Source organism: Suncus etruscus, chromosome 5, assembly GCF_024139225.1.
Source record: "Suncus etruscus isolate mSunEtr1 chromosome 5, mSunEtr1.pri.cur, whole genome shotgun sequence".
NCBI classification, from domain to species: domain Eukaryota; kingdom Metazoa; phylum Chordata; class Mammalia; order Eulipotyphla; family Soricidae; genus Suncus; species Suncus etruscus.
In genome coordinates, this window is record NC_064852.1 from 152,820,141 (window position 1) to 152,847,007 (window position 26,867).

Consider the following 26,867-nt stretch of genomic DNA (forward strand, 5'->3'; position numbering starts at 1 on the left):
AGGACTAATGCCCGTCAAAGCCGTCTTTTTGTTTTTGGACATTGAGAGTCTTTTAAAATGTGCTCATGAATTCATACCGGTATGGAAAGCAGATGTTGCTCTGCGTCTTTTATTGTGTTGGGGTTTTATTTCCATCTCTGATTGCTGACTGTCTCAACAATGGCTTATTAATCTCCCCTTGACCTTGGTTTAACAAAAGTGGGCTCAAGGGCTGGAGAGATAGTTTAAGTGTTAAGATGCTTCCATTTAATGCTGAAGAGTCTGGTTCAATCCCATATGCTCCCTGGAGCACTGCCAGGAGTGATCCCTGAGCTTAGAGTCAGCCCTGATTACTGCTGTGTAGAGCCCTAAACCCAAAACCCCAAACAAAATCCCCCTCTAAAAAATAAGAAGCATGAAATTGAAACACTCCCCCCAATACACAATTTTTTTTGTTTTGTTTTTGGGTCACACCCGGCAGCACTCAGGGGCTACTCCCGACTTTACGCTTAGAAATCACCCCTGGCAGGCTCGGGGGACCATATGGGGTGCCGGATTTGAACCAGAACTGCTGTGCTATCTCTCCGGATCCCAAATACACATGTTTTAAAGGCACTAACATTTACCTAAATTTGAATGATTTATATGTCTTAAAAGGTACATTACTTCTGTAATGGGATTGAAGATGATTTCATTAAATCCACACACGAAATCCTCTATTGATAAGCTTTGATTTCACTTTAAATTTCATGTCATGTAGGCCGAAATCATAGCACAACAAGTAAGGTGCTTGTTTTGCACATAGCTGACCTGGGTTATTCCCTGATAACCCATCTGGTCCCCAGTACCCCACCAGGAGTGATTCTGGAGCTCAGAGCCAGGAGTACTCCCTGAGCACTGTTGGGTGTGCCCCCCCCCCAACAAAACAAACAAAACCACTTCACATTCTGTTAGAATTTCTGTTTGTTGCCACATTCAGATCTCACTGTGCTTTGATAACTGATGGTGTACAAGTGTAATGTGTGAAACTGTTTAAAAGTTCTGAAACAAAACTCTTTTTTTTTTGGTTTTTGGGTCACACCCGGTGGTGCTCAGGGGTTACTCCTGGCTGTCTGCTCAGAAATAGCTCCCGGCGGGCATGGGGGAACATATGGGACACCGGGATTCGAACCAACCACCTTAGGTTCTGACCGATGTGCTATCTCTCCGGGCCCTAAAACAAAACTCTTAAGGTGACTGTGATCTGCTCTCTCTCTCTCTTCCTTCCTTCCTTCCTTCCTTCCTTCCTTCCTTCCTTCCTTCCTCCCTTCCTCCCTTCCTCCCTTCCTCCCTTCCTCCCTTCCTCCCTTCCTTCCTTCCTTCCTTCCTTCCTTCCTTCCTTCCTTCCTTCCTTCCTTCCTTCCTTCCGTCCTTCCTTCCTTCCTTCCTTCCTTCCTTCCTCCTTCCTTCCTTCCGTCCTTCCCTCCCTCCCTCCCTCCCTCCCTCCCTCCCTCCCTCCCTCCCTTCCCTTCCCTCCCTCCCCTCCCCTCCCCTCCCCTCCCCTCCCCTCCCCTCCCCTCCCTTTTCTCACAGAATGGCCAGTGCATCTCCAGAGAGCACGAACAGCCATGCCCCCCCCCCCCCCCCCCCCCCGTGCCCACCAAGTAATCACCAGCATCTTGCTGCCTACCTTTCTCGCTCTTCTCCTGGATGCTGGATGACTCGGAATCTCTGTCTAGTGGTGGCTGCTGGAAAGAGCTGGGTACCTAATAATGCTTATTGACGTTTCAGTGACCAGAGAAATAGTTATACCTCCAGATTTTCTGGACCAACCTGCATAAGCACTTAACAGTACTAATAAGGCTGAAATCTTGCCCCCCTCCCGGTCATTCTTCACAGCTTTTATCATTCTCAGTGGAAGGAAGGGAAAGAATTGGGCTTTGCCTGATTTTACTCTGGATCATCTTTCCATTCTCCTGATGGTTAACCACTTTTCTTTCTAGGGAAGGCCACTTCCTCTCTGCTTTCCGAATCAGTTGCTTTTACTGCAATTTCCTTTCACCTTGAATGTGCTTTTGATCATAGTCTATGAATTTCTAGTCTGTCTTTCATGCTTAGATTGGAACCCCATGATGTTACATTAGTGTTGTTTTTTCTTTTTAATCCAGCACAGAGCCTGTGCTCAGTAAATGTTTTCCAGTGAATTATGCTATCTGGGACATTTTTTAGAAACATCTTCTAGATTGTTTGATTATTTTTATACACAGTTTTTACTCTGTGTCTCACGTGGACTCTTATCTTCAGGACTACTGTATGTGACCTTGTGAGCCTTACATGATAAATTTATAGTTGACACCTCACTCTTTTAATTTGCCTTCCTTTTCTTTAGTGCAGGTGAATATTTTCCATCATATTATCTAATTCTCCTTCAGTGTGGTGAGTCGTATGCTCCCTCTTTCCTGTTGTGTAGCTTGTGGAGCTCTTTTCTCTGTAGGTGGATTAGAGATGCGTAGTGCAGCCTTTTTGCCCCTGTATGTACCATGTGTACCAGCACCACAACATAAATGTGTGATCTCTGGTGTACCACAGACAGTATGCGAGCATTGTAGTCAGGGAATGCCCTGGCCCAGGATCTTTACGGTCCATTGTGTTTGACCCCACTTTCACCATGACATCCAAACTAGCTGCAATAAAGTGAAGGGAGCATTTTTTTAGTTAACAAATTTTAATTGAATCATGCGAGCTATAAAGTTGCTCTTGATTAAGTTTCAGTCATACAATGACCAACAGCGTCCCTTCACTAGTGCACACTCCCCACCCAGTATCCCACTTTCTCTCCCGCTTTCCCAAGCCTGCCTCGATGGCAGATATTTTTTCTTTCTCTCCCTTTTCAATTTTTTGTGATATTGTTCATTCATTGTGTGTGATATTGTTACTGAAGGGGTATCGTGCCCCTCACTTTCCCTCCTTTCAGCATCCAGTTCTTGTCCACTATGATCTTTTCCAACTCTCAATTTCGTACTGGTCCCTTCTCACTAACTGTACTTCCCACGCCTTTTTTTTTTTTTAAATTTAATTTAATTTTAAACTATTGTAATTTAAAAAGTCCTTCATAGTTGGGTTTCAGACATACAATGAATCAGGGCCAATCGCACCACTAGTGTCAACCTCGCTCCACCATGCCACCAGCCTTGAACCTCCAGCCTGCCAGTATAACAGGCCCATTCAAAGTTTAGATAGTTAGAGTTTGATCTCTTGATTACACTGTTGTTAACTTTGGCTTGGATATTTAGTTGTGTTTTGTTTTTAAATCTTTGCCAATGCACCTGAGATCGGTTGGTCCCTGGCCCCCATTCTTCTATATTTGTGTTTCTCCTCTTTTACTCAGTTTTTTTTTCCTTCTCCTTCCTATTCTCTGGGGCCAAGGGTTTTCAAACTGACTCCCATTTAGGCCATTGCATTTATTTCTTCATGCAGGTTTTCTAAACGCCATATATAAATGATATCATTCTGTATTTCTGGCTTCTGGCTTCATAACGTATATCTTCCAGTTTCATCCATGTTGTAGCAAATTGCATGACTGCATCATTTCTTACAGCTATGTAATATTCCATTATATATATGTGCCATATCTTCACAGTCCACTCACTTATTGTTTTTGGTTTTTTTTTTTGGTTTTTGGGCACACCCATTTGACGCTCAGGGGTTATTCCTGGCTATGTGCTCAGAAATCGCCCCTGGCTTGGGGGGACCATATGGGATGCCGGGGGATCAAACCAAGGTTCGTCCTATGCTAGCACTTGCAAGGCAGAGAGACCTTACCTCTAGCGCCACCTTTCCGGCCCCACTCACCTATTGTTGGACATCTAAGTTGATTACAAATCTTAACTATTGTACCGAGAGCTGCAATGAATAGTGGTGTGCATACATCATTTTGGATGAATGTTTTTCTGTCCCACTCTTTGTGACAGGCTTCCTACTATGGACCAACTCCTACTTTTTATTTATTACTTTTTTTTTTTACTTCTTGGTTTTATTATCTTTGGATATTATCACCATATTGAATATTTTTAAAATATATATGAGAAGCAGGCATTTTTAAAGCCCAGTTTCCATCCTTCTCCATATAGCCGCCACCTGGTTCAAGGGCCTCACTTCCCACGTGTTTGTGCTCCCATTGTCTCATCAGTTTGCTCTTAGCCACTGAACACTTGTTTTTGTTTTGTCTTCCTTGGATCTTGTTTCCTTATTTGTCACATGGAAGTGAAGTCATGCAGGGTTTTATCTTCTCTGTCCCACTTAACATTTCCTAGGACATGCACCATGCTTGTAAAAACTGAGTAGTTTTCCACTGCATTCTTCTTCATCTCAACATCAGCCAGTGAAGACTTTGGAGCCAGTTTTGGCTCTTGCTATTGACCCTGTGGATGATTCTGGGGCACACATATCTCTTCCCTTACTGGGGGTGATTCTTGCCTTTAATATCTCAAGCAATCTACATTTCTAGTGATTGGCCTTCCTTACTTTTATTGCCACTACAGTGTACAAAGATTCCCATCTTTCCACATACTGTCTAGCTCTTGGTATTTCATCTTCTTTTTTATTTTTATTTTTTGGTTTTTGGGACACACCCGGCAGTGCTCAGGGGTTCCTCCTGGCTCTACGCTCAGAAATCGCTCCTGGCAGGGTCGGGAAACCATATGGGATGCTGGGATTCGAACCACCGTCCTTCTGCATGAAAGGCAAACGCCCTACCTCCATGCTGTCTCTCCGGCCCCTTCATCTTCTTTTTAAAAGTTTATAGATATGTTTTGACAAATAGCTAAATTTAATTTGAAGCTATGACATGTTCCGAGTTGTTAGTTTTCTTCATTTCATAAGAAACAATATTTTATTCAGGCACAACGATTTACAGTACTACTAGTCATAATGTTTTGACATACATCATGGCTATATCACAGCCACCACCTGAATGTCAGCATCCCTTCATCACTGTGTGTAGGGCCCTCTCACACCCCATACCCTCCTTCCAGAGCTGAGTTCTGGAGCCAGGTCTCAGGGCCTCTTATCAACATTCCTTGATGCTCCACCTATGAGCGAGAACATTCCATATTTGTCCTTCTCCCATTGATGAACTTCACTCAGCAGAGCACAGTTCACTTACAGATAGATAGAGGCAGGTGGCAGGAGTCCATCTTTGCTTATGGTGGAACAGTATTCTGTTGTGTATTTACACCACAGCTCTCTGCTTCATCCTACCTTCCTTTTTTCTTTTCTCCTTTCCTTTTCTTTCCCTTACCCTCCTTTTCTCCTTCTCTTTGTCTTTCTCTTCATCATTTCATCAGCATCTTCCCCTCCCTCCTCCCTCCCTCCCTCCCTCGTTCCCTCGTTCCCTCCTTCTTTCCCTCCCTCCCTGGGCAGTAATCAGTTCACCAAATGTGTTATGTACTGGGGATTTGAACCAGAATCACAGCAGAAGAAGCCACAGGGAGTGTATGTGCGCAGCAAGTGCCTCTCTGCTGTGTTCTCTGCAGCACAATGCTGTTTGTATTCAATAGATCAATCACCTTTTTGACTAAATGTATTTCTATTTTAATTATTTTGTATGTCATTACAAATGGGATTGCTTCCCTGATACCTCTTTTTTCTACCTCATTGTTTATAGAAATGCAATTCTATTTCTGTGTTAATTTTAATAGACCTCTGCTCTTTATTATTATTTATATGGATTTTTTTTGCTGGAATCTTTGGTATTTATTGCATATGTAATCATGTTACCTGCAAGTGTGATATTTTTACTTCTTCCTTTCTAATTTGGGTCACCTATATTTCCTTATATTTCCTTTTCTTTTCTAATTGTTCTGGCTAGGACTTCAAACACAATATTCTGCAGTAGTGGTGAGAGTGGACATCCTTGTCTTTCCTGATTTCAGAAGAAAGTTATTCAGATTTTTACTACACAGTAAATATGGCAGACTTGTCCTATCTAGCTTTATATTGAGAAGCATTTCTTTCATACTTGTTTTGTTCATGGTTTTTTTCCCTAAATAGATGTTACATCTTGTCAAATGCTTCTTCTGTAGCTATTGAGAGATCATGTAATTTTTTTTTTGTTTTTCCTTTTGTTAATGTGTGTTGGTTGATTTTTGGATGTTTAACCATTCTTGTATTCCTGGATAATTATCACACACATAAGAATATAAGGATGGTTCAACACCCACACATTAATTTTTGTGTCATTGAACTCAGCTACTGATTTGTAAAATTTACAAAAATTGGCTTTTTGTAGTTTTGAACTTTAGGGTTTATTTTATATCTCTATTTATGTAAAACACCATAGTTACCACCTATGTTTCAGTGCCACCTCATAACCAAAATGACCCTTCTGCTCATCTTCCTCACTGCATTTTTTTCTGGTTACAGCCGTAGACTTTACCCAATCTAGGAATTACTTTTGTTGGTTTATTTCAGTTTTCTTTAGTTACTCATGTTCTACAGATGAGTCAACCATCTGGTAATTGTCTTTTACTTCCTTTCTCTCTTTCTTTTTAAAATTTTTATTTTGCTTCTTTACTTTTTTCATTTGGCTTAGATTCCATACATTTAGTCCCAAAAGGCAGAGTAGTATTCTATTAAGTGTACCTATCATTGCCCCTTTACCGTGTCAGTGGGCATTTTAAGTTGGATGCATATTTGGGTTATTGTGCTTAAGTCCTCGAAGTGTAGAGATTGCTGATGATATTTTGTAGAGGAACTTGGACCTGTGCTTATTAGGAATATTGATACATATCTTTCTCTCCTTGTGGCATGCTCCTCTGGTTTGGATTCTGGGGGTGCTGACCTCACAAAATGTGTGAGGATGTGTGACCTCATTCTCAGTGTTTGGCAGTAATTTGAGGCTCACCGGCCTACATTTTTCATCAGTGTCTGGCACAGCTCTGAGCAAGGCTGCCTGCTCCTGAATTTCTGTTTGTTGGCATGTTTTTCGTTATTGATACAGTCTCAGATCCATTGTTTCTTAATAATTTATGCTAGGTCACTGCTGTGTTTCTAAAAATTTATTCTTCTAGGTCAGTCATGGCTAACCGTTTTGAGCCCGCGTGCCCAAACTGCTGCACAAAACCAACGTCAATTAAACCTTAATAACAAGGGTTTAGTATTTAAAAACTATGCAGCATGAGCCACATATTTTAATTGCGGACCTCTTCGTGTGCCACTGCTGGCACGTGTGCCGTAGGTTTGCCATTGCAGTTCTAGGTTGTCTGATTTGATTTGTGTAATGTTCATGGTCATCTCTTATAGTCCTTTGTATTCTGTGGTTTCATTTTTATTTCTGATATTACTTATTTAAGTCCTTTCTTTTTCTTGAGAAATCTAGGTGAGAGTTTATTAATTTTGTTTATATTTTTCGCGAATCAGCTCTTAGATGGTGGTTAAAATAATTATTACACAGGGGTCAGAGAGATAGCATGGAGGAAGGGCATTTGTCTTGCATGCAGAAGGATAATGGTTCGAATTCTGGCATCCCATATGGTCCCCCGAACCTGCCAGGAGTGATTTCTGAGCGTAGAGCCAGGAGTAATCCCTGAGCGCTGCAGGGTGTGATCCCCAAACCCTAAATAAATAAATAAAAATTTTATTGCACAGATAATTTTGAATTTGAATGTTCCCAGGCAATTGTGGGGAGGATTGGATGTTGAATCTCTTGACTGAGGGCAGCTCTGAAGTGACCTTCTGAAGTGACCAGGGAAGTTTGTTACCAAAGGGAGAAAAGTATAATGCAATAAGTGTTGTATTGTCTTTACACACTGACTCCAGATTTGGCTAGTCCTCCTGTTCAGGACTCACTACAGCTGGTGCCCTCTATACATAGTTCTGTAGCTGCCGCTCCCAACAGTGGTCAGGACTTACTCCTGCCTCTGTGCTCTGGGATAGCTCCTGGCAGTTCTTGGGGATTGAACTGAAGTCTGTTCTGTGCTAGCCAGTGCCCTGCCCTCCATCCTCTCTCTCCAGCCCCAGTTACCAGGACAAGGCAAGGATCTACTCTCCAGGCATGTCTTCATCTGTCAGGTGATACTGGTAGTCTTATCCGGCAGATGTTTTAAGGACAACTTAGAATCAAGAATTGTGTAAAGATGGACCATAGTTTTTTTTTTTTAATTCATGTCTGTTTTGGGGCACATGGGAATGCAGAGGGCTTTTCTACATTGTGTTTTGAATCATTTTCTAGGATCATATAGGAATATCTTCCTTTAGGAACATACTGGGTCAGATAGAAGTTCAATTTCTACTTGTTTGAATAATTTCCATATTGTTTTCCAAATAAATTTGAACCAGTTGACATTTCCATCAGCAGTGAGGGAAAGGTAATCTTTCTCCCCATATCTGTACCAGCACTGGTTGTTCTTGTTTTTTTTTTTTTTTTTTTTAATGTGTGCCAGTCTTAGTGGTGTGAATGATATCTCATTGTTGTTTTCATTTGCATCTCCCTGATGATTACTTATGTGGAGCAGCTGTTAGGAAAAATGAAATCATGAAACTTGCTTATTCATGATGGATATGGAGAGTATAATGTTGAAGGAAATGAGTCAGTGGAAGAGGAATAGACATAGCATGATTACATTTACTTGTGGGATATTAAAATAAATAGTATAGTTATACTATCCAGAGAAAGAGATGAGGGCCAGGAGGACCAGTCCATGATAGGAAGCATGTCACAGAGAGCTGGGGAGTGCAGTTAGGGAAAGGTAGGGACTATTACGACAGAGTTGGAAATGGTCACTCTGGACAGAAACTGGGTGCTGAAAGGAGATAGTGGCATGCATGATACCCTTCATTAACAGTTTGCAGACCATAGTGTCTAAAAGGGGAAAAAATGAAAGGAGAGAGGGGAGAGAGAGAGGGGAGAGGGAGAGAGAGAGAGAGAGAGAGAGAGAGAGAGAGAGAGAGAGAGAGAGAGAGAGAGAGAGAGAGAGAGAGAGAGAGAGAGAGAACATCTGCACTAGAGGTAGATAAAGGGGGAGGACAAGAGGGGAAACGGGACATTGGTTGCAGGAAATGTGCACCGATAAAGGGTGTTGGACATTGTGTGACTGAAACTCAACCAAAAAATTTGTAACTGAAAACAATACTTTACATAATATGAACAGTCATAACCATAATGTTTAAATTAAGTAAAAAAAGATACTCATACTGAGTCCTCAACACAGTGCCAGTCCTGGCCTCCTTGCTCTATGTCTCTCTATCCTGAATGCATCCCTCCTCCCAAGCCTTGGCAGCTCATTTCTTCTCCTTCTCATCTCCTGACATACTCTTTTCCAAGTGCTCACAGGGATGGCCCAGGCATGGGTGGGTAGCAGATTCCTAGCAGCTGCCCACCCTCTGGTTTCCTGTGCTCTGTGGGAACCCGTTGGTTTTTGCCCTCATGAAGAACTGGGGCCAGTGCAAGTGGTGTTCCCAATTTCAGGATAGATTCCCAGGAATGGGAATAGAGCTGGAGGCTTCAGGGGAAGTTACCAGAGCTCAGTTGTATGCCCAAGGGGTGATGTGAGACAGAGGAGAAAAGGGCCTAGATGTCCTGTGTTTCCCTTGGGAAGGTGAGCAGAGGATCTTGTGGGAACTTGAACATTTTCCCTTCCTTGACCCCAGAACCTTGCAGTACCTCTGAGTTTCTTATTTGTGTCCTTGAAATATTTCTCGCCAGTTAACCGAAGACGAGATCGCAACAATCCTGAAATCTACATTGAAGGGGCTGGAGTATCTGCACTTTATGAGAAAAATCCACAGGGATATCAAGGCTGGGAATATCCTCCTCAACACAGAAGGACATGCGAAGCTGGCAGATTTTGGTGTGGCTGGCCAACTCACGGTATAAAGGGTCATTCTGCAGGCACAAGGGTTGTTTGTGCCTGGGTGTTGTTGTTGATCAGACTTGGATATCTTTGGGGGAGAAGAAGGAAAGAGAGACACAACTTCATTGTTCAGGGTAGGAGTGGGAGAGAGATGTCATATTAGTACTAAGGGAAGAATTTGAGACTTTGTTTTGGTTCTTGGGCCACACCTAGTGGTGCTCAGGAGTTGTTCCTGGCTCTGCACTCAGGAATCACACATGACAGGCTTGTGGATACTGGGGATCAAATCCAGGTTGGCTGCATGCAAGGCAAGCACCCTACTTGCTATGCTATTGCTCCAGCTTCACACATTTGAGATTTTGAAAGGATTAGCTTCTGCCTTTAATGGCTATTAAGTAAAGACGCTAGGGCAGTGCTCTCTCTGGATGCCTTAATTACCAGTTCAAAATTCTCTGATATATTCGAACTCCATTTTAGGACACTAGTCAGGGCCATGTAATAACCTGGATGTAATACCTGAAGGCTTCACCTGGATAGCTCACAGAACATGTGGGTGGGCAGATTTCCTTTATGCTTTTGAAGCACCTCTGATGTTTGTGGGGTGCATTTTCAGGACACGATGGCAAAACGCAACACTGTGATTGGAACCCCATTCTGGATGGCTCCTGAAGTTATCCAGGAGATCGGCTATAACTGCGTGGCAGACATCTGGTCCCTGGGCATCACCTCTATAGAAATGGCTGAAGGGAAACCTCCATATGCGGATATCCATCCCATGAGGGTAAGAGGATGTGGGCATCGGACACTGACTGGGCTCTGCCCACTCAACTGTGGGTATCACTGGGGGAATTGGGGAGAAGGTTCAGTGATGGGGATAGAGAGAGGTGGAAATTGAGGTTGGTGGAGGTGAACTGGAAGAAGTGTTACCTTATTCCTTTAAAACAAATAAGGCAAGGTCTTGGTCAAGACACCATTGGTGTTTCCTGATAGTAAGGTTTATGGGGTTAGAGAGATACAGTATAAATGGCGAGGCTGTAGCCAGCCTGGTTTCGATCCCCAGTACTCCTTTTAGTTTCTGGAGCACATCAGGAGTGATCCCTGAATGCAGAGCCAGGAGTAAGCCCCGAGCATCTTCAGGTGTGTTCCCCAAACAAAACAAATGAAACACAAAAGTTTCCTAAGGATGTCACTGTTAGCAACGTGGCAGTGTTGATGTGCCAACATCAACATTAGTCAATAGAGAGTAGATCATTTTAAATTTTAAATTTAATTTTAATTTAATTTAAATTTAATTTTAAATTTAGGTTGTATAAGAGTTTTGAAATCATCAGAGAATAAGCTTCTCTTAGCTTCTCTGCCCCACACTAATATCTTAAAAGAGAAAACAAAACAGTGAGTGCTGTTTGTCTTGACAGCCCCACTTTCCGCCTGGGAACTTGGGTAGGAGAAAGGGGTGTTAGTCAGCCCTGTTTCCTGGCTTAGTTTTCTGGGTATGACTGAGATAAGCTGAACTTCTCTCTCTTCACCCTTCTGTATCCCCCTCCTCCCACCTCTCCCTCTCACCCCATATTGGAGTAATCTGGATGCCGCCTCTGGTTGTGTATGTATTTGTAAGTCAGTAGGTCTTGGTTTTTAGTGCACAGAGTAAGAAATGGATCTTACTGATGCTCTTCCGGCATCTACTTTTCCAGAGCAGGTTTTGAGTGTGGGGGAAGAGGGGTCCTAGAGGGGTCCTGCATAACACACTGTAGTTGTCTTCCGGCTGGGCAGGTGGTGATGTAGGTTTTCAGATTGGCCACATGAGAATCTCAGCTCATTAGAGATAAGAACATGGATCACTGTAAATTTATTGCCCTCTAGTGGCTGCTGACACCTCAGGAAGAGAAGATGCAGAGGAGGAGAAAACTAGAATGCCTGTCTTGAATGCAGGCAGGGGTGAGGGAGGAGGGAGATGGAGGGCATTGGTGGTGGGAATGTTGCACTGGTGAAGGGGGGGTGTTATATTCTTTATTTTTTATAACTGAAACCCAACTGAAAACATGTTTGTAATCATGGTTCTTAAATGAAGATATAAAAAATAAAAAATTTGGGGAGAGAGTCTTGTTTGTTGTATAGTGTAGAAAAATGGGTAGGGACCACAGCTGGCAGAGAGGTGGGCAGAGGGCAGATGAGAGGGAAGGATGGTAACTTTGGAAGAGTCTAAAAAGGGCTGCTGCTCCAGTGCTACTCTGAACAGGAGTTGGGGAATGGGGGTTCAGTGTCTTACACCAGGAATATATCAAGAGCTGCACATTCTGAGCAGTGCAATCACATACTGTCTGTTGTCTTCCTTCATTTTCCATTGTAAATTTTCATTGTAATAATTAGCAGTAAGTACCTAATAGAGCACAGCCATAAATACATATTAAAACAGGAGAGGGGGCCAGAGTGGTGGCGCAGTGGTAGGACATTTGCCTTTCACGTGGCTGATCCAGGATGGACCGTGGTTCTATCCCTGGGTGTCCCATATGGTCCCCAAACCCAGGAGCAATTTCTGAGCACATAGCCAGTAGTAGCCTCTGAGTGTCACAGGGTGTGGCCCCAAAACCAAAAACTAAAAACAAATACCCCCCCCCCCCCAAAAAAAACAGGAAAGAGATGTAAATGTCTATGCATTTACATCTAGGTCTTAGATTAAAATTAATGAGTAATGGTAAAGTGAAGTCAATTTGCTTAAATATTAAATGAAACAAATTCTATGAAAACCCAGTTTATTTTTAAATGATAACTATGCAACCACTGAATTCATTTCTGGTCAGTTAAATAAATAAAGGCTTACTTTTGAATTCAGTTCACCACATCCTTCTGTGGAGATCGTCTTCTTTTTCTCCCCCCTCTCTCTGCTAATTTAGAAAATAGATATTTAAAAAACTAGGAAGTGAGTGAAGAGTCTCATTTTCTTAAATAGCTATCACTGTACCCAACCCAAAGCACTTTGGACACTACCAAGGCCATATTGGTTCTTGGCCAAAGACCTGTTTGTGTTCTGTGCATTAATTTCTGTGTTGGAAGACCCATGAGTGCCTGGTGCCAGCCTAAGGTGGGGAGGTATGGAAGCAGCACTGGGTGAGAGGTGAGTGTCCAGTGCCACCAGCCTGGCTGTGGGTAAGGGCTCAAGACCCAGGGCATTGGTGCTCTAGCCCAGCGTGTCTGAAGTTATGATGCAGAAACGTACAGTGTGTTGAGGGAGATGGATAGACAATGTGATGAGGCAATTGGGGGCCTTTGTGTAGCCATTTTCTGGAGTTTTACCTAAAACAGAGCTGGATGATCTGTTTTAGTGACAATAGATTTTTTTTCTGACTACTGAAAGTTCTCTCTTTACATATATCTATATCACTCCTTGTACCTATATGATTCCTTTGTCTCTACCTTCACACCCCTTCCTAGGAAGAAACGCGCAGTCATTCTGCATGTGGAAGGGTTATCTGTGTAGGAAATCTGGGCTGTTTGGGGGTTGTTTTGATTTTTTTGACTTTGGGTCCATACCCAGCAGTGTTCGGGAGTTAGGGTTACTCCTAGCACTGCATACAGGAATCACTCTTAGCCATGCTTGGGGAATGCAGATGGGAACACACAGGTGGGCACACAGACATGTAAGTGCGCATGCAATATATAGGTGGGGACACAGATACTCAGGTGGCCACACAGACACACAAGTGGGCATATGTTGCATTAATTAATTAAAGATGGTGGTGGATGGAGATGGATGGATGGAGGGATTTTTCTCTGCCATCCCATGCAGGTGGGCATGCAGACTCACAGGTGGATATGCAGATACACAGGTAGACATGCAAACACAGATTTTGGCATGCAGACATGTGACTGGGCACATAAATACAGGTGGGAATGCAGACACATAGATGGACACAGAGACACAGGCAGGCATGCTGCAGGCAGGCAGGTAGGCTCATGACCCTTCTGTGCCTAGGACTCTGGCCTCTGGGGCAGCCAGGCCCCTCCCTCTCTTCTTGTGTTTCCCAGTTGTGCTGGGATGAGCGATGAATCCTTATCCTGGGAGGGGAGGGTGCTTCCATTTTATTTTTTTTTTACACCCTTTGCACAGCTGCTTGAACCACTGTCACCGATAGCCACAAATGTGGTCTCACCCAGCAGAATTCCTCCATCCTGAGCCAAGGTGTTGGCAGGACCATCCTGCACCCATGGTTTCTGGGACTGGTGTCTCTCGGTTCCCCATTTCCCAGTGGCTCTGTGCCCCCCAGCATTCCTTGGATTGCATTGTCACCACCACCTCAAGTTCATAGCTCCTCTCCATGCTTGTCTGTGTCTTTTCCCTCATCTCTTGGTCTCAGCTTTTCCTCTGCCTACCCAATATCTGGGTCTTTTTCATAATGACATCTGCAAAGATCTCCCATGTGCCCTCATCCAGGGATTCTTAGAGATGGTTGTGAGCACCTGGGCATTGCAGCTTAACATTGCATCCCTGCACCCTCTTCTCTCCTTTGAAATGTCTTTTTTTTTTCCTTTCAGATTTCTTGTCATTCAAATTTAATAGTGCTTTCCTGTCTCTCATTTGATTTGGTTTGGTATAGTTGGGGGTGGAGAAGGATTCTCTCATCTCTATGTTAATTTAAGTCTGGTTTGGGGGGCTACTCCTAGCCCTGTGTCCATTTTTGCAGGCAAATGGCTGCAGAGCCTTTTTTCTTGTCGTGGAGGCAGCTTTCAGCCACAGGAAAGACTGGCCATTTACTTCACCAACACTCTGCTCTACTGTGGCTCCCCTAGGCCGGGTGGGATTGGCCCCGGAAGAGCCAATGGCGATTGTAAAGGTCCTGGGAAGTTTGTTTGCCTGCTTTGGGCTTCCGAGGGGAACCATGGAATGTGGCTTCTGCCAGCAGCATTGTGGGGACGGCAGAGCTGCAGGAATGGGCAGCAGTCAATGTGGCTCATATCGCTTTGGCCTCGGCCCATCTGTGGTTAACCCCGGGCCTGCCTGAGTTATACTTTGTGCCAGTCCAGGCTAGGTAGAGAATGTGCAGGGGAATCCCAGCAGCAGACCCCTGAGCTTGTGCTTGTGGGAGTGCTCACTGTCTTGGTGGGTGGGAAGGCAAAATCTCCCGTAGAAGGCAGCTCCCTGCTGTGATAGGAGCTTCATGAGAAGTTCTTATTATAAGGGATGTTTCCCTTGGCTACTTTTTATCCCTGCCTGTTCACCATTCTTATGCAGTTCAATCTGGAGCCAGAACATGCATACATATGTACATAATCCAGGGTCTAGACTTCTGCTCAAGCTCCTTTGACCTCTGGAAAACTGTAGGGGTGCCTGGCTATGGGTGGAAATTATTCATCACCCCCTTTTGTGTGACAGAGCATTTCCCTGGGGACAGGAGTATAGCCCAAGTGGTAGAGTGCAAGCCTCACATGTACAGTTCCTGGGTTCAAGTCCCTCCCCTTCATGTCCCCAGCACCCCTGAGTGTGGACCCACACGAAGAAGAACACAGGATCATTTCCTTCTCCTGAATTCTTTGTCACTGTTAACAATGACTTTCTGGTGGCACTTTCTAGTTCACTGTGTCCCATCCTAGCTGCCATGTCTGACTGTGTGAGATAAACACAGGCCTGCAAAGTGTCACCTCTGTGTGGGGGGTGAACCCCTGAGGGGGCCACCTACCCACTGAGCACCAGGCAGAAACCTCAGTGATGACTTCTCTCCCACTTTGGGGAGACGCAATGCTAAGTCCTCAGCCCGACACATGCATCTTTATCGCTTGGCATCATAAATGCGCCCCCAGCATAGAGGCCGAGCCCAAAAGAGAAGCCGAATGAGTGCAGTTGGGAGCTGACCCCATATACACCTGCTCCTCACTTCTTGTACACCCTTACTTAGCACACATTTGTTCCCAATTTCAGTTTTTCAAAGCACATATTCCTATTGATTAATTAGTTGGGGTGGTGGGGGTGGGATTAATCAGTCCTCTTTCTCCATTCGAAGGCTATCCAGAAATCTGTAAGTTCTAAGCTTTGGTCTGGCTGGAACTTTAAGTCCCAGGCCTTGAAAGCACTGATTTGGATGTGGCAGCTTGATCCAAATTTTGTTCTCTCTTTTTTTTTTTTTTTTTTGGTTTTTGGGTCACACCCATTTGACGCTCAGGGGTTACTCCTGGCTATGCGCTCAGAAATCGCCCCTGGCTTGGGGGGACCATATGGGACGCCGGGGGATCGAACCGTGGTCCATCCTACGCTAGCGCTTGCAAGGCAGACACCTTAATTCCAGCGCCACCTTCCCGGCCCCGCAAATTTTGTTCTCAACTAGTGAGAACTGTCTCGGCCTGAGCTACAGCTCTCATTTATTATTATTATTATTTTTTTAATGTTTTTTGAGCCACACCCAGCGGTGCTCAGGGGTTACTCCTGGCTGTCTGCTCAGAAATAGCTCCTGGCAGGCACGGGGACCATATGGGACACCGGAATTCGAACCAACCACCTTTGGTCCTGGATCGGCTGCTTGCAAGGCAAACACCGCTGTGCTATCTCTCTGGGCCCACTTTCATTTATTATTTATAAGACCCAGTGACCTTGGGGTGTATAGGGAGAAAAGGAAGGGACTTATGGTTATCTGAGAGCAGGGCTCGACTGTCATCTCAAGTGCATACAAGAAAAATCATAATTTTTGTAGGAAATTTTTTTTGAAATTATGGTTGGACAGATATATTCTCTTCATTTAAGAATTTTTGTTTTATTGTTGTTTGAGGAGGTCATACCTAGTGGTGCTCATGGGTTACTCCTGGCTTAGGGCTCACAAGTTATTCCAGGTAGTGCTGAGGGTGGACCATATGGGATGCTGGGGACCAAAGCCAGGTCAGCTGTGTGCAAAGCAAATGTCTTCCCCACTCTGCTATCGCTCTGGCCCAGACATATTTTAAAATATGCAGGTAGATAAGATATATTGACTTGTTCTTTAAGTCTATTTGAGTTGAAGTTCTTGTAAAAAAGAATGTAATTCTTCAGCTGACCTAAAGGACTACATTTAATTGAGGTTAATTATTTGGTGAGGTTAACTTAGTTTTCAGTATAACTTTTATATAAATAGAGTCATCTTCATTCCATCTGGCACCATTTATCTACATAATTATGTGTGGTTGTGCCATATAATGAAAGGCGGAGGAGAAATGACCAGAGGTGACTTTCTAGGCATCGCTATGAATGGCGTCTAAACTGAGGGTCACCATTTTAATTGGAAGGTTTGTGAATCTCTTAAATTCTGTAATCAAATGAATGCTATCAAAGGAAACAGTAATTGAACATAACAATTGTGGCTTCCACTGAACATATGTTCCTGTTAATAAGTTGCATTATGGTCTTTAAGGACTTGTGCGTAGTTAGTACATTTGGGTTCATTCGATACCCACAGTTTTTCTTAATTTTTATTAGTGAGTTGTTACAGCGGTTAACAAGAAATACACAGATTTAAGTTGCCCCAGTTTTCCCAGGGTTATATGATCTAACTTCACAAGCTTCTTGGACATATGTAGATGCTTTTCTATTTTGCTTTCGTTATGACATACAATTGATATAGGCAAGCATGAAAGCGCGGGCAAATTTCCCTTGCTTTTTCTGGATCTTGCTCCGGTCCTGTGGTATTTATGTAAAGCCCAATTGTGTTACTCGGGAATGCATGTTGAAATGATCATGCGCACTATTTTGCTGTAGGCCCGTTGGCACCGCCACAAAGGTAATGCGCTGCCAGTAGGCCGTTTCCTTGTCGGCTGCATTTACAATTTAATAGAAATATTACATGACTTTTTAAACAAGTGTTTTGGCAGGGAGGAAATGGCAGATTCCATACAAACAAGCATAGCTTCCTTTCCCTCACCACACTCCAGCTACCCAAGAAATTGTACTTGGTTTTGAGTTTGGGGTGGGGGGCAAGGAAAGAAGGGAAACCCAGGTTGAACACAGGACTGACATTTGCTATTTACTGTCAAAAATAGTTACGTGCTTTGAACTGCTGGCTTGGTGACTGATACTTGGTTTGCTCCTGCACCTGAGGAGTGGTGATTTTTAGGCAGTTCCTTTGCTTGTGTAACTTGCCCTGAGTGGCGGAACATGTCTGGACCCCCAGAAAGACCTGCTCCATTAGCCCTGCTCTTCAGAGATTTTGTTTTAAACATTTTTAATTTCATTTTTATGCTTTGGGGGACATACCTCGTGGCGCCCTGGAGCTGCTTCAGCTTGGCACTCAGCAGTCCTTACAAGGCCAGGGCTCAAATCCTAGACTCCACATGCGAAGCTCATGCTCTGGCCCTTGGGGTCATCTCTTAACCCCTGGAGAGTTTTGCTTCTCAGTGTAGTCTTGACTTTGCTGTGCCAGTTGGTTCTTCAGAAGCGTTGTCTGAGCACTTCCTTTAGAACTGCCCTGATGATAGCTTTAGAGTGTCAGTTCAGGGGTTCGAAGATATGGGAAGAGAATTTTATATCACTGCTATAAAACATGTTGGGCCTCAGAGCATCTGTGGTCACTCTGCTTTTCTATATCATGTTTTTCAAAGATATCTTGTTTATTTTTCTTGTTTTTTTTTATCTTGTTTTATTTTTCCATGAAAACATGAAAAACTGTGTCATGTTTTTCTAACATCATTTTGAAAAAAAAATTGGATGTTCTGTCTACTTTACTATTTCTTTGGTTCTCTACCTTTGAATTTACATGTAATTTTAGGTACAACACTAACCTGTGGTCAGAGAGAGACTGCATAGGTTATGGTGCTTTGCCTTACACACAATGAACCCCTGTTTGACTTCCTGGCACCCTGTATAGTCCCCTGAGGCCTAACAGGAGTGAGCTCTGGAGTCAAGGTCTGAGTGGCAGCCAGGAGTGGCCCCGAAACCAAAATCAACAAAGCACCCAGAAACGGGAATAGCTGACCACTGTCATTGGAAAGCATTTGCTACTTATCGCATTTTCCAGCGTATAAGACGACTTTTGAAACAAAAAAAAAAGTCAACCAAAAATCGGGGGTCGTCTTATACGCGAGTATATCCCGAAAAATGTTTCAATATGCCGCTAAACGAAACAAACAAACAAAAAAATCAGGCCGCAGAGTTTCTAGTCTCTTTCTTGGGGGCTCCCAAACAGTACTCAGGAGATCTGGGGGCCACTTCTGGCAAAACCCAGCTAACCGTGTTGGTGGTTCAGTGCTAGGGTCCGAGGATGGGGTGTTGTTTGGTTCATGTCGTGGGGGAGATTAACCGACGCCACCAGGGAATTGCCAGAAAAGGTGCCTATGATAAGGGACCAATCACTGCAAGGCTGCTCAGACTGCCTCTCTGACTCAGCCAATCCAAGCAGGCTTTTGATGCATGCCAATGAGACAATGTTCTGGACCCGAATCTACACTGTCAAAAGCCTGCTCAGATGGGCCAGAGTCAGAGATGAAGTCTATGACAGTAGAACCTTTGAACCTTTGCTTGTTGTGATTGGCTCACTGTGGTCCATACAGTTGCAGCACAGGAACGTTCTGTCTGATTCAACGAATATAGGCCTAAACCTATGTTTTAACTGCAAAATTAGGGGGTCGTCTTATACACCGGAAAATATGGTAAGCAAACTGTTTTTGGGGAAGAGAGGAGGAAAAGTGCATCCAAGACAGCCTTTATTGTGGCCACATTCTGAGCTCTCTTCTCTAGGCCCAGCACTGTCTTCTGTCAGGGGAGCACCTGGTGCAGTCCGCCTCATGCTGCTTCTGTCCCTCCATACCTGGCAACAGGAGTAGATTCAGCTCTCTGGGTGTGGTGAGGACTGGCATTGGGCATATGCTTGCGTCCCTCCTGGCCTTGGCTTTTTGTGAGGTTCCGTGTTGCAGCATGTCGGGAATGGACATATGGACATCATATGTGCTGCCGAGAGCCGCACGGAGCCAATTTGAACTGTTTCCATTTGCCTCGAGTCCAATCATGGTATTTATTTTTCCATGGCACTTACCCAGATTATCCGTCCCTCCTGCCTCGCGGTGTCACTGCCACCATGGCCGGGAAGGGGGTGGGGACTGATTGCTGCTGCTCTCTCTTTCTCTCTCTCTTCCCCTCTCCCTCTCTCTCTCCCCCCTTATCCTTACCGGCGTTGATTGATGTTTACAAAGGGCCCCCGAGATCTGTCTGAAAGCAAAGCCCTCATATACCTGATGCCACCATTTCCAGCCTGGTTTTGTTTATACAGGAGGAAAGTTTTAGATTGGGGCCCCTCCAGATGGGAATCAAATATTCCAGTGGAAAGCTCATAGAGTCTGGGTTTTCAAGACCATCAGTCATTGGGCAGGAGTGACAGTGGCATCCCCTGGACAGAGCTGTTGGGCTGTTTTCTTCCTTGTTGCTGAAGGGTGGCATGTTGGGGCAGGCTCGAAAGCTGGGCATTGTTGGAGTTCCCTTTGGGGGAACTCAGTAGCTCTGCAAACAGTTCTCACCTTGCCACTATCTTCCTTTTTTTTGCTTCGGGGAGGGCACCCCTGAAATTTCTCAGAGCTTACTCTGGCCTCTGTGCTCAGGGATCACCCCAAAGGGCTCAAGAGACCATTATGTTGGAGCCTGGATCAGTTGTGTGCCAGGCAGACGCTTTCCCCTATGCCATTGCTTTGGTCTCTGTCACCATCTTTCAAGGTGCCTGCCTAGTGACCTGGCTCTGACAGTGCCAGGGAAGCTGGGATAGCGCCCAATAGGCTATCCCAGGGCGTAGACAGCCATGGCTGATCTTCTTGGTTGAGATGCCCTCACTCAGGAAGCAAATAAAAAAGCATCTGGGAAGTGACTTGGCCATCCTGAAGTGAGGAGAAAGTTCTAGAAGCACCTGAGCAGAGAGGGCTGGGCTGGCAGCTGCTGTGCCAACTTTCCTGAAAAGGTCTCATGGGAACAGGAAGTGGGACACTGGTCACCTGGGTACAGGGTGGACAGGATGTGGCTCTGTTCTTGGTGCCAGATGTAGCTCTGAGTTTGGGGTACTAATGACTTCATGTCATTACTTAGCCAGAGTCAGCACTTGGGTCTGTTCTCTGAAGGTTCAGGCATCCCCAAAGGGTTCTGAGGCCAAGAATAGCCTGAAAATAGCTCTGACAGCAGTACTAAGCCCACCACAGGATGGCAGGCAGGCTCTGGAGGGACAGTGGCACTTGGGTGGCTGGTGTATGTGTTATAAGTGGACACAGTGATGTGCTGTAAACATTGATGTCTTCTTGCAAACCCACATGACCTCAATTACAAAAGTACAATTAAAAGGGGCTGGGATATGACCTAAAAGCCCCAGGTTTGATCTTCAGTACTGTGGGATCTCTCTCTCTCTCTCTCTCTCTCTCTCTCTCTCTCTCTCTCTCTCTCTCTCTCTCTTTCTCTTTCTCTCTCTCTCTCTCTCTCCTCTCTCTCTCTCTCTCCTCTCTCTCTCTCTCTCCTCTTCTCTCCTTTCCTCTCTCTCTCTCCCCTCTCTCTCCAAAGCATAAGCAATAGAATGAAGAAGTAGAGAATTACAAGGTGGAATATAGCAGTAACATGGATGTGAAAGGTGGAAGTATAAAGATGCTGAACCATGACTTTTTGGTGTCTATGGAAGGAGAATTGGCAGGATTTGCTCATGGCTCAGGTGCATGAGAGCCCAGACAGTTCCACTTGTCACTCCCTGCAGGTTCTGAAGATGAGTTTTCCTCACTTTGTTCAGACAGTTAAGGCAAAGGATCAAGAGCATGTAGAGTGTGTTCTTCCAGGACTCCGAGCTGCCAATGGAATATGTACTTGTTCAAGAAAAGAAAGTGTCAAGAAGGCACAGAACCCCCAAAAGAAAATTAATACCCACTTGTACCCAAAGGGTGCTCTAACCTTTGACTTTCCCTATTGTCTTTGTCTGTATTTTATTTTTTTAAAATGTGTTTGGAATCTTTCAGTGGTATATCTTGATAATTTCTTCATATCCTTCAGGTGTTTTTTTTGGGGCCTTTAATATTTTTTCAGTTGCTGAACTAAAATAATTTTACTAAAGTTCAGCTTTTATGATAAAGCTTTGAAGACGATTCATTTTTTTCATGAAGTGAAAGGGAGCAGCTTGAGCATACCACCGCCTCTGTCCCAAACGGTGTATGGTGTCCTTGGTTTTAATCTTTCATACCAATAAATTATTTTTCTTTTGTCTCTCATAAGTGCTACATTCAAGAATATCAATATTCAGATGACTATTAAACGAAGCTATATAGCGTATCCATTTTTGGTGGACTTTGTTTTCCTATTTCCTCTATACAAATATTATTTCTACGTGGAATTTAAAAAACTTTATATTAGGGGAAATTATTTTTGAGCCATCAGACACTGATATTTATATTGCAATTCATACATCCCATCTCAGACTTGGTATCGGTAAGCAGTCTTAAACCAGCTGAGTGATTGCATCAAGGCTAAATAATTAACCATATCAGAAAACATGCAATTAATAACGAACAGATTGCTCGATACTTCCTTCTAGCTGTACAATCATTTCAAAAACAAAACATTCTAAATGTTTTTTTCATTTAAAATGTATTTTACCTGCCAAAAAATACAAATGTGGTTTTCTTAACCTTGAGCGCTGCTGTGTGCACGTGGGTTTGGGAAGCATTCTTCTGACTGCCAATAATTAATTATTGTGATGTGGGGGGACCATGCTCTCCCTGCCCAACTCCCACTGTCTCTTGTGCCGTGGGCCCTTCTGCACAGATATTTTTGCAGTTTCAGGAAGAAGAGTTCTCAAAGGTTCCTAAAAGCATTGGGGCTGTGAAGGATGGAATAAATGTCCTTAGTGGGGAGTTCTGGAGTGACACAGAGAAGATTCAAACAATGGCTTATGAGACTAGGAGAATTCCTGTGTGGGCCTAACGGGCAATGCCTCCTGTGTTGCTGTCTCTTTAGTCTCTGGACTGAGCGATACAAAGAGGCTCTCAGGGTCTTATGCCAGGAAACTTCAGGGGTAGGATCTCTTTGTATGTAGGCCAAGGTTATTCCTTTCCATGCCTCTCATATTTTGGTGGGCCTGTGCAAACAACAATTGCCACTCTAACACCATTTTTACTGTGCTCCTTTGACTCTAATCCTTAAAAAAAACCCACTTAAAATTTGAGGTTAACTTAAGCTAATATGCATGTACATGGAAATGTAAAAAATACTATGCCTCTAATGTTTAAGGAGTTACGTAAGTTTTATGGCTTTAGATTGCCTTGTGTGCTGTTAAGAAATATTATAATGTGTTACAATCTGGGGACTTGAGGGACAAAGTAATTGTACATGGATTCTGTTTTATTTATCTTAATGTTCTTTGGCTGAAAGTTCAAAGTTAAGATATCAGCAAGCGGACTTCTGCTGAGAATTATGTTATGGGTGATTGTCGTTCCACTGTAACTTTATCTTGTTCTCTTTCTTTGCATCTTTTGTTCTCATAATTCAAAATAAAAAAATTAAATAAAAAACAAAACAATAAAAAACAAAAACAAAGAGGCTATCAGGGAGTCTCTATTCCACAATTTCTGGGGGACCAGGCTACCTTAGAAGTAGGACAGCTGTTTGATTATTATTTGGGGAACTTGGTACAGAAGAGAAGAATGGCCATGGGTGGACTTTGATCTTATGAGGGAGGAGTAAAGACTTTATTTTATGGATCAGCTGAGATGTAGGCCACAGAGATGTAATAGAGCCAGATCCCCAGGGTAGGGCAGCAAGGAAAGAGATTGAGGGAGCACTGAGCCTCATGGGGAAGCAGGGTGAGGCATTTGTACCTCAAATCCCATGGCTAAGTGCTACAGAAGCATCAGGAGGCATCTTGGGTGCTGCCAGGCTTGAGTTAGTGTGTGGTAGGCAGGCAGCACTCAGGCTGTGGTGTTGGCCATAGGTTTGTGGAAAGCTCACTTGATGCCAGGTAATGATTGGTGAGATTAGTTCTGTCCTTGGCTTGTGAGGGTAAGTTCCTATGGCATTTTTCCTGTCTCCAAAGCATCACCAAGCTCCTAAATACCCAAATGTAAACACAGTAAAACACAGTTGTGCTGTTGAGAGTCATTGTATTTCTTCACTTGTTTCCTGGCCATCTTGTTGGAACCATCTAGGTCTGTCCATGGTCCCAGCCAGCTGGACCCAGGATAATGTGGGTCTGCCCTGGATAGAACAGTGGTCCACTGTCACTCAGGCTGGGACAACTGGACTTTGCCTGTGACCATGCTGGGTACATCCTTGGGTGTGAGTGGCTACTTAGGTCCCCTCCCCAAGGAGCCTCCAGCCACCCACCTCTGTCCCCCAAAATCTGGTGGAAACCCACAGCTGCATATTCAGTGGCCTGGGATAGGATATTCCTTTTTCCAGCATCTGGAGGAAAGAAAGGCCATGATCCAGCATGCCTGGCATTAGGGGGAGATGTAGTTGCTTACAGTATTTATGAGACGTACAACCACCATATTCTGAGGCACTTCTAAAAAGCAACTGAGTCCAAGAGGAACATCACCCAACTTAAAAAAGTCAAAAGTGAAACAAGGATGGTTGAGAAAATTCACACAGCATGAAAATGGATGTTTTCCAAAGGTTGATTCCATTGCATTATAGACATTCAGATACAGCACCATCACCACTATTCAATTCTAGAACTTCAAAGCTTTCCCTCATTTTTATTTTTTGGTTAGTTGTGTTTTTTCATACCCAGCAGTACTCAGAGCTTACTCCTCGCTCTGCATTCAGGGATCAGTGGCAGTAAGAGAGATCAGATGGGGTGCTGGGGATGGAACCTGAGTTAGCTGCATGTAAGGCAATTACCCTCTCTGCTGTGCTTCAACCCTTCCAGTTTTAATATTGTGGTAGAACACGTTGTGGTCACATGAAATTTACCCTGTTTCACTGTTGTTGTTTTTTCTGTCTTGTGGCCGCATGCACGTTCAGGTGTTGCCCAAACATCACTATTACCTCCCCTGGAACTTCACCCATGAGGGCCATCCCCATGCACGGTGCTGCCTACTCCCTTCTCTCCAGCTCCATCTTATTTATCACCGGAGTCAGTTTTACTGTAGTACCTGGCATAAAGAGAATCTGACAACATTGTCTGTTGGTGTACCTAGCTAAAACCCTGAAGTTGGGGGTGCAAAGACCCTAAGACCCACCCATATCTGGGAGGGGTCTTGGGAACCGGATAATAGGTGTAACTACCTGCAAGACCTCCCATTTCTGGGAGGGGTCTGGAAAAGGATAGATAAACCTCTGAGCCAGGGGATTCGGCCCTTTTGCCGTTTCTCTCTTGGCCCGGCTTGGCTTCCTGGCTTTTGGATCTTTGGGCCGCATGGAGCCCAAAGGGAAGATGGCTAACAGGAGATAAGATGCAGGGCTAGCAAAATATAGCTGAATGCTTAAAAGGTTGACATAGGCCACACACCTGTGGTGGCAAGGGCATGAATAAAGATGATTCTTCCTGATGGCTGCCTGTGAGTGAGTGATTTCACCTGGGCCTGGAACTCGCCGGCTGCATGGAGGTTGCAGAGCCATGTGGGCTGAATGGCATCCTCCACCATCCAGCCCCATCCTTAATTATTTTTTTTTTTTTTTTTTTTTTTTTTTTGTGGTTTTTTTGGGTCACACCCGGCAGTGCTCAGGGGTTACTCCTGGCTCCATGCTCAGAAATTGCTCCTGGCAGGCACGGGGGACCATATGGGACGCTGGGATTCGAACCGATGACCTCTTGCATGAAAGGCAAACGCCTTACCTCCATGCTATCTCTCCAGCCCCATCCTTAATTATTTAACGCAACAATTGTCCTTTGGTTTCTTTCTGGTTTCTCAGTTGAATGTTGTGGCTGGTGTCAAATCGATTTTCTTATTCCGCTGGATCTGAGTCCATGTCTGTGTTTGCTTTACTTTGTCCCCTCATCACTGAATGATAATTCGGGGGGTGTTCCCACCACCATCCCCTTTACTTTATATCATGCTGTTGTATATACAGAAACATAAATATTGGCTTGAAATCCTGCTTTTAATTCTTTGTTGGGTTTTGGGAGGCCTCCCAAGAAGTGCCTATGGAGATTTGGGGCTCATCCTAGTGGCTGAATTTAATTTTTGGTTTTGGGGCTACACCTGGAGATGCTCAGGAGTTATTCCTGGCTCTGTACTCAAGGATCACTCCTGGCAGTGCATAATATGGGATGCTGGGGATGAAACCCAGTTGGCTGTGTGCAAGGCAAGAGCCCTCCCCCCTTTCTCTCTCTCCTGGTGATTCTCTCTCACTTTTTTAATTATTTTGGTTTGAGAGCCATACCTGTGCTGCTCAGGGATTACTCCTGACTTCGTGCTCAAGTGTCATTCCTGGTGATGCTTGGGGGACTGATGGTGATCAAACCTGGTCAGCCACATGCAAGGCATATGCCCTCCATACTGCCCAATCTCTTTGACCCATCCTGCTGATTCCTGGCCAACTGATATGAGGGTCAGTGTGAGGACCTGAGAACCCATTGATAATTGCGTCCTGCCATGACAAGGGTTAGTTGTCTCACACTCAATTCCTATCCTTCGACCCCGCCCCACCCCCACTCCTAATGGTCTTCAGGGGACCATGTGCTGAGGATTGGGCCAGGCTTGCCAACTCTCTCTCCTCTCCTGCTTCTGGCATTTTTGAGTTTACGCTTACAAATGCACTTAGTGTGTCGTATGGCTATTAATTATGTGTGTACATTTTTCAGGAACCACCATCCGGTTTCCATTGCTCACTCAGTTCTTTCGATATTTGACATGCGATCAGGTGGTTTAGAAAATGAATAATCTTTTCATTCAAATATTTTTTATCTTGGGTTGCAAGAGGTCTATGAATGATCAGATTCAAATAATTTAATCATTCAAATAATTTTACAATCATATTTAAATGATTGCAGAAATGAGTTCAGTTATTTTTCTTCCAGGTCTTTGGAGGGAAAGGTAACACCGAAAACATCCAGAGTTTAGAGTTGGCAAGCGTTTTTTCCTAGCACACAGAGTGTTGTACTGCTTAGTGTTGGTGTGGGATTTGGAATGCCTTCCATGTCGCATATGGCATGCAAA

General features: G+C 44.2%; 1 protein-coding gene across 1 annotated transcript in view; it reads left to right on the plus strand.

The window, feature by feature from the left end:
* The window catches only part of STK3 (serine/threonine kinase 3), a 219,325-nt gene that overhangs the window by 53,115 nt on the left and 139,343 nt on the right, over positions 1–26,867 (plus strand). Inside the window, exons 5-6 of the mRNA XM_049773897.1 lie at positions 9,662–9,826; positions 10,423–10,590. Of these exons, the coding sequence (XP_049629854.1) occupies positions 9,662–9,826; positions 10,423–10,590 (333 nt within the window). The remainder of the gene's footprint in view (positions 1–9,661; positions 9,827–10,422; positions 10,591–26,867) is intronic.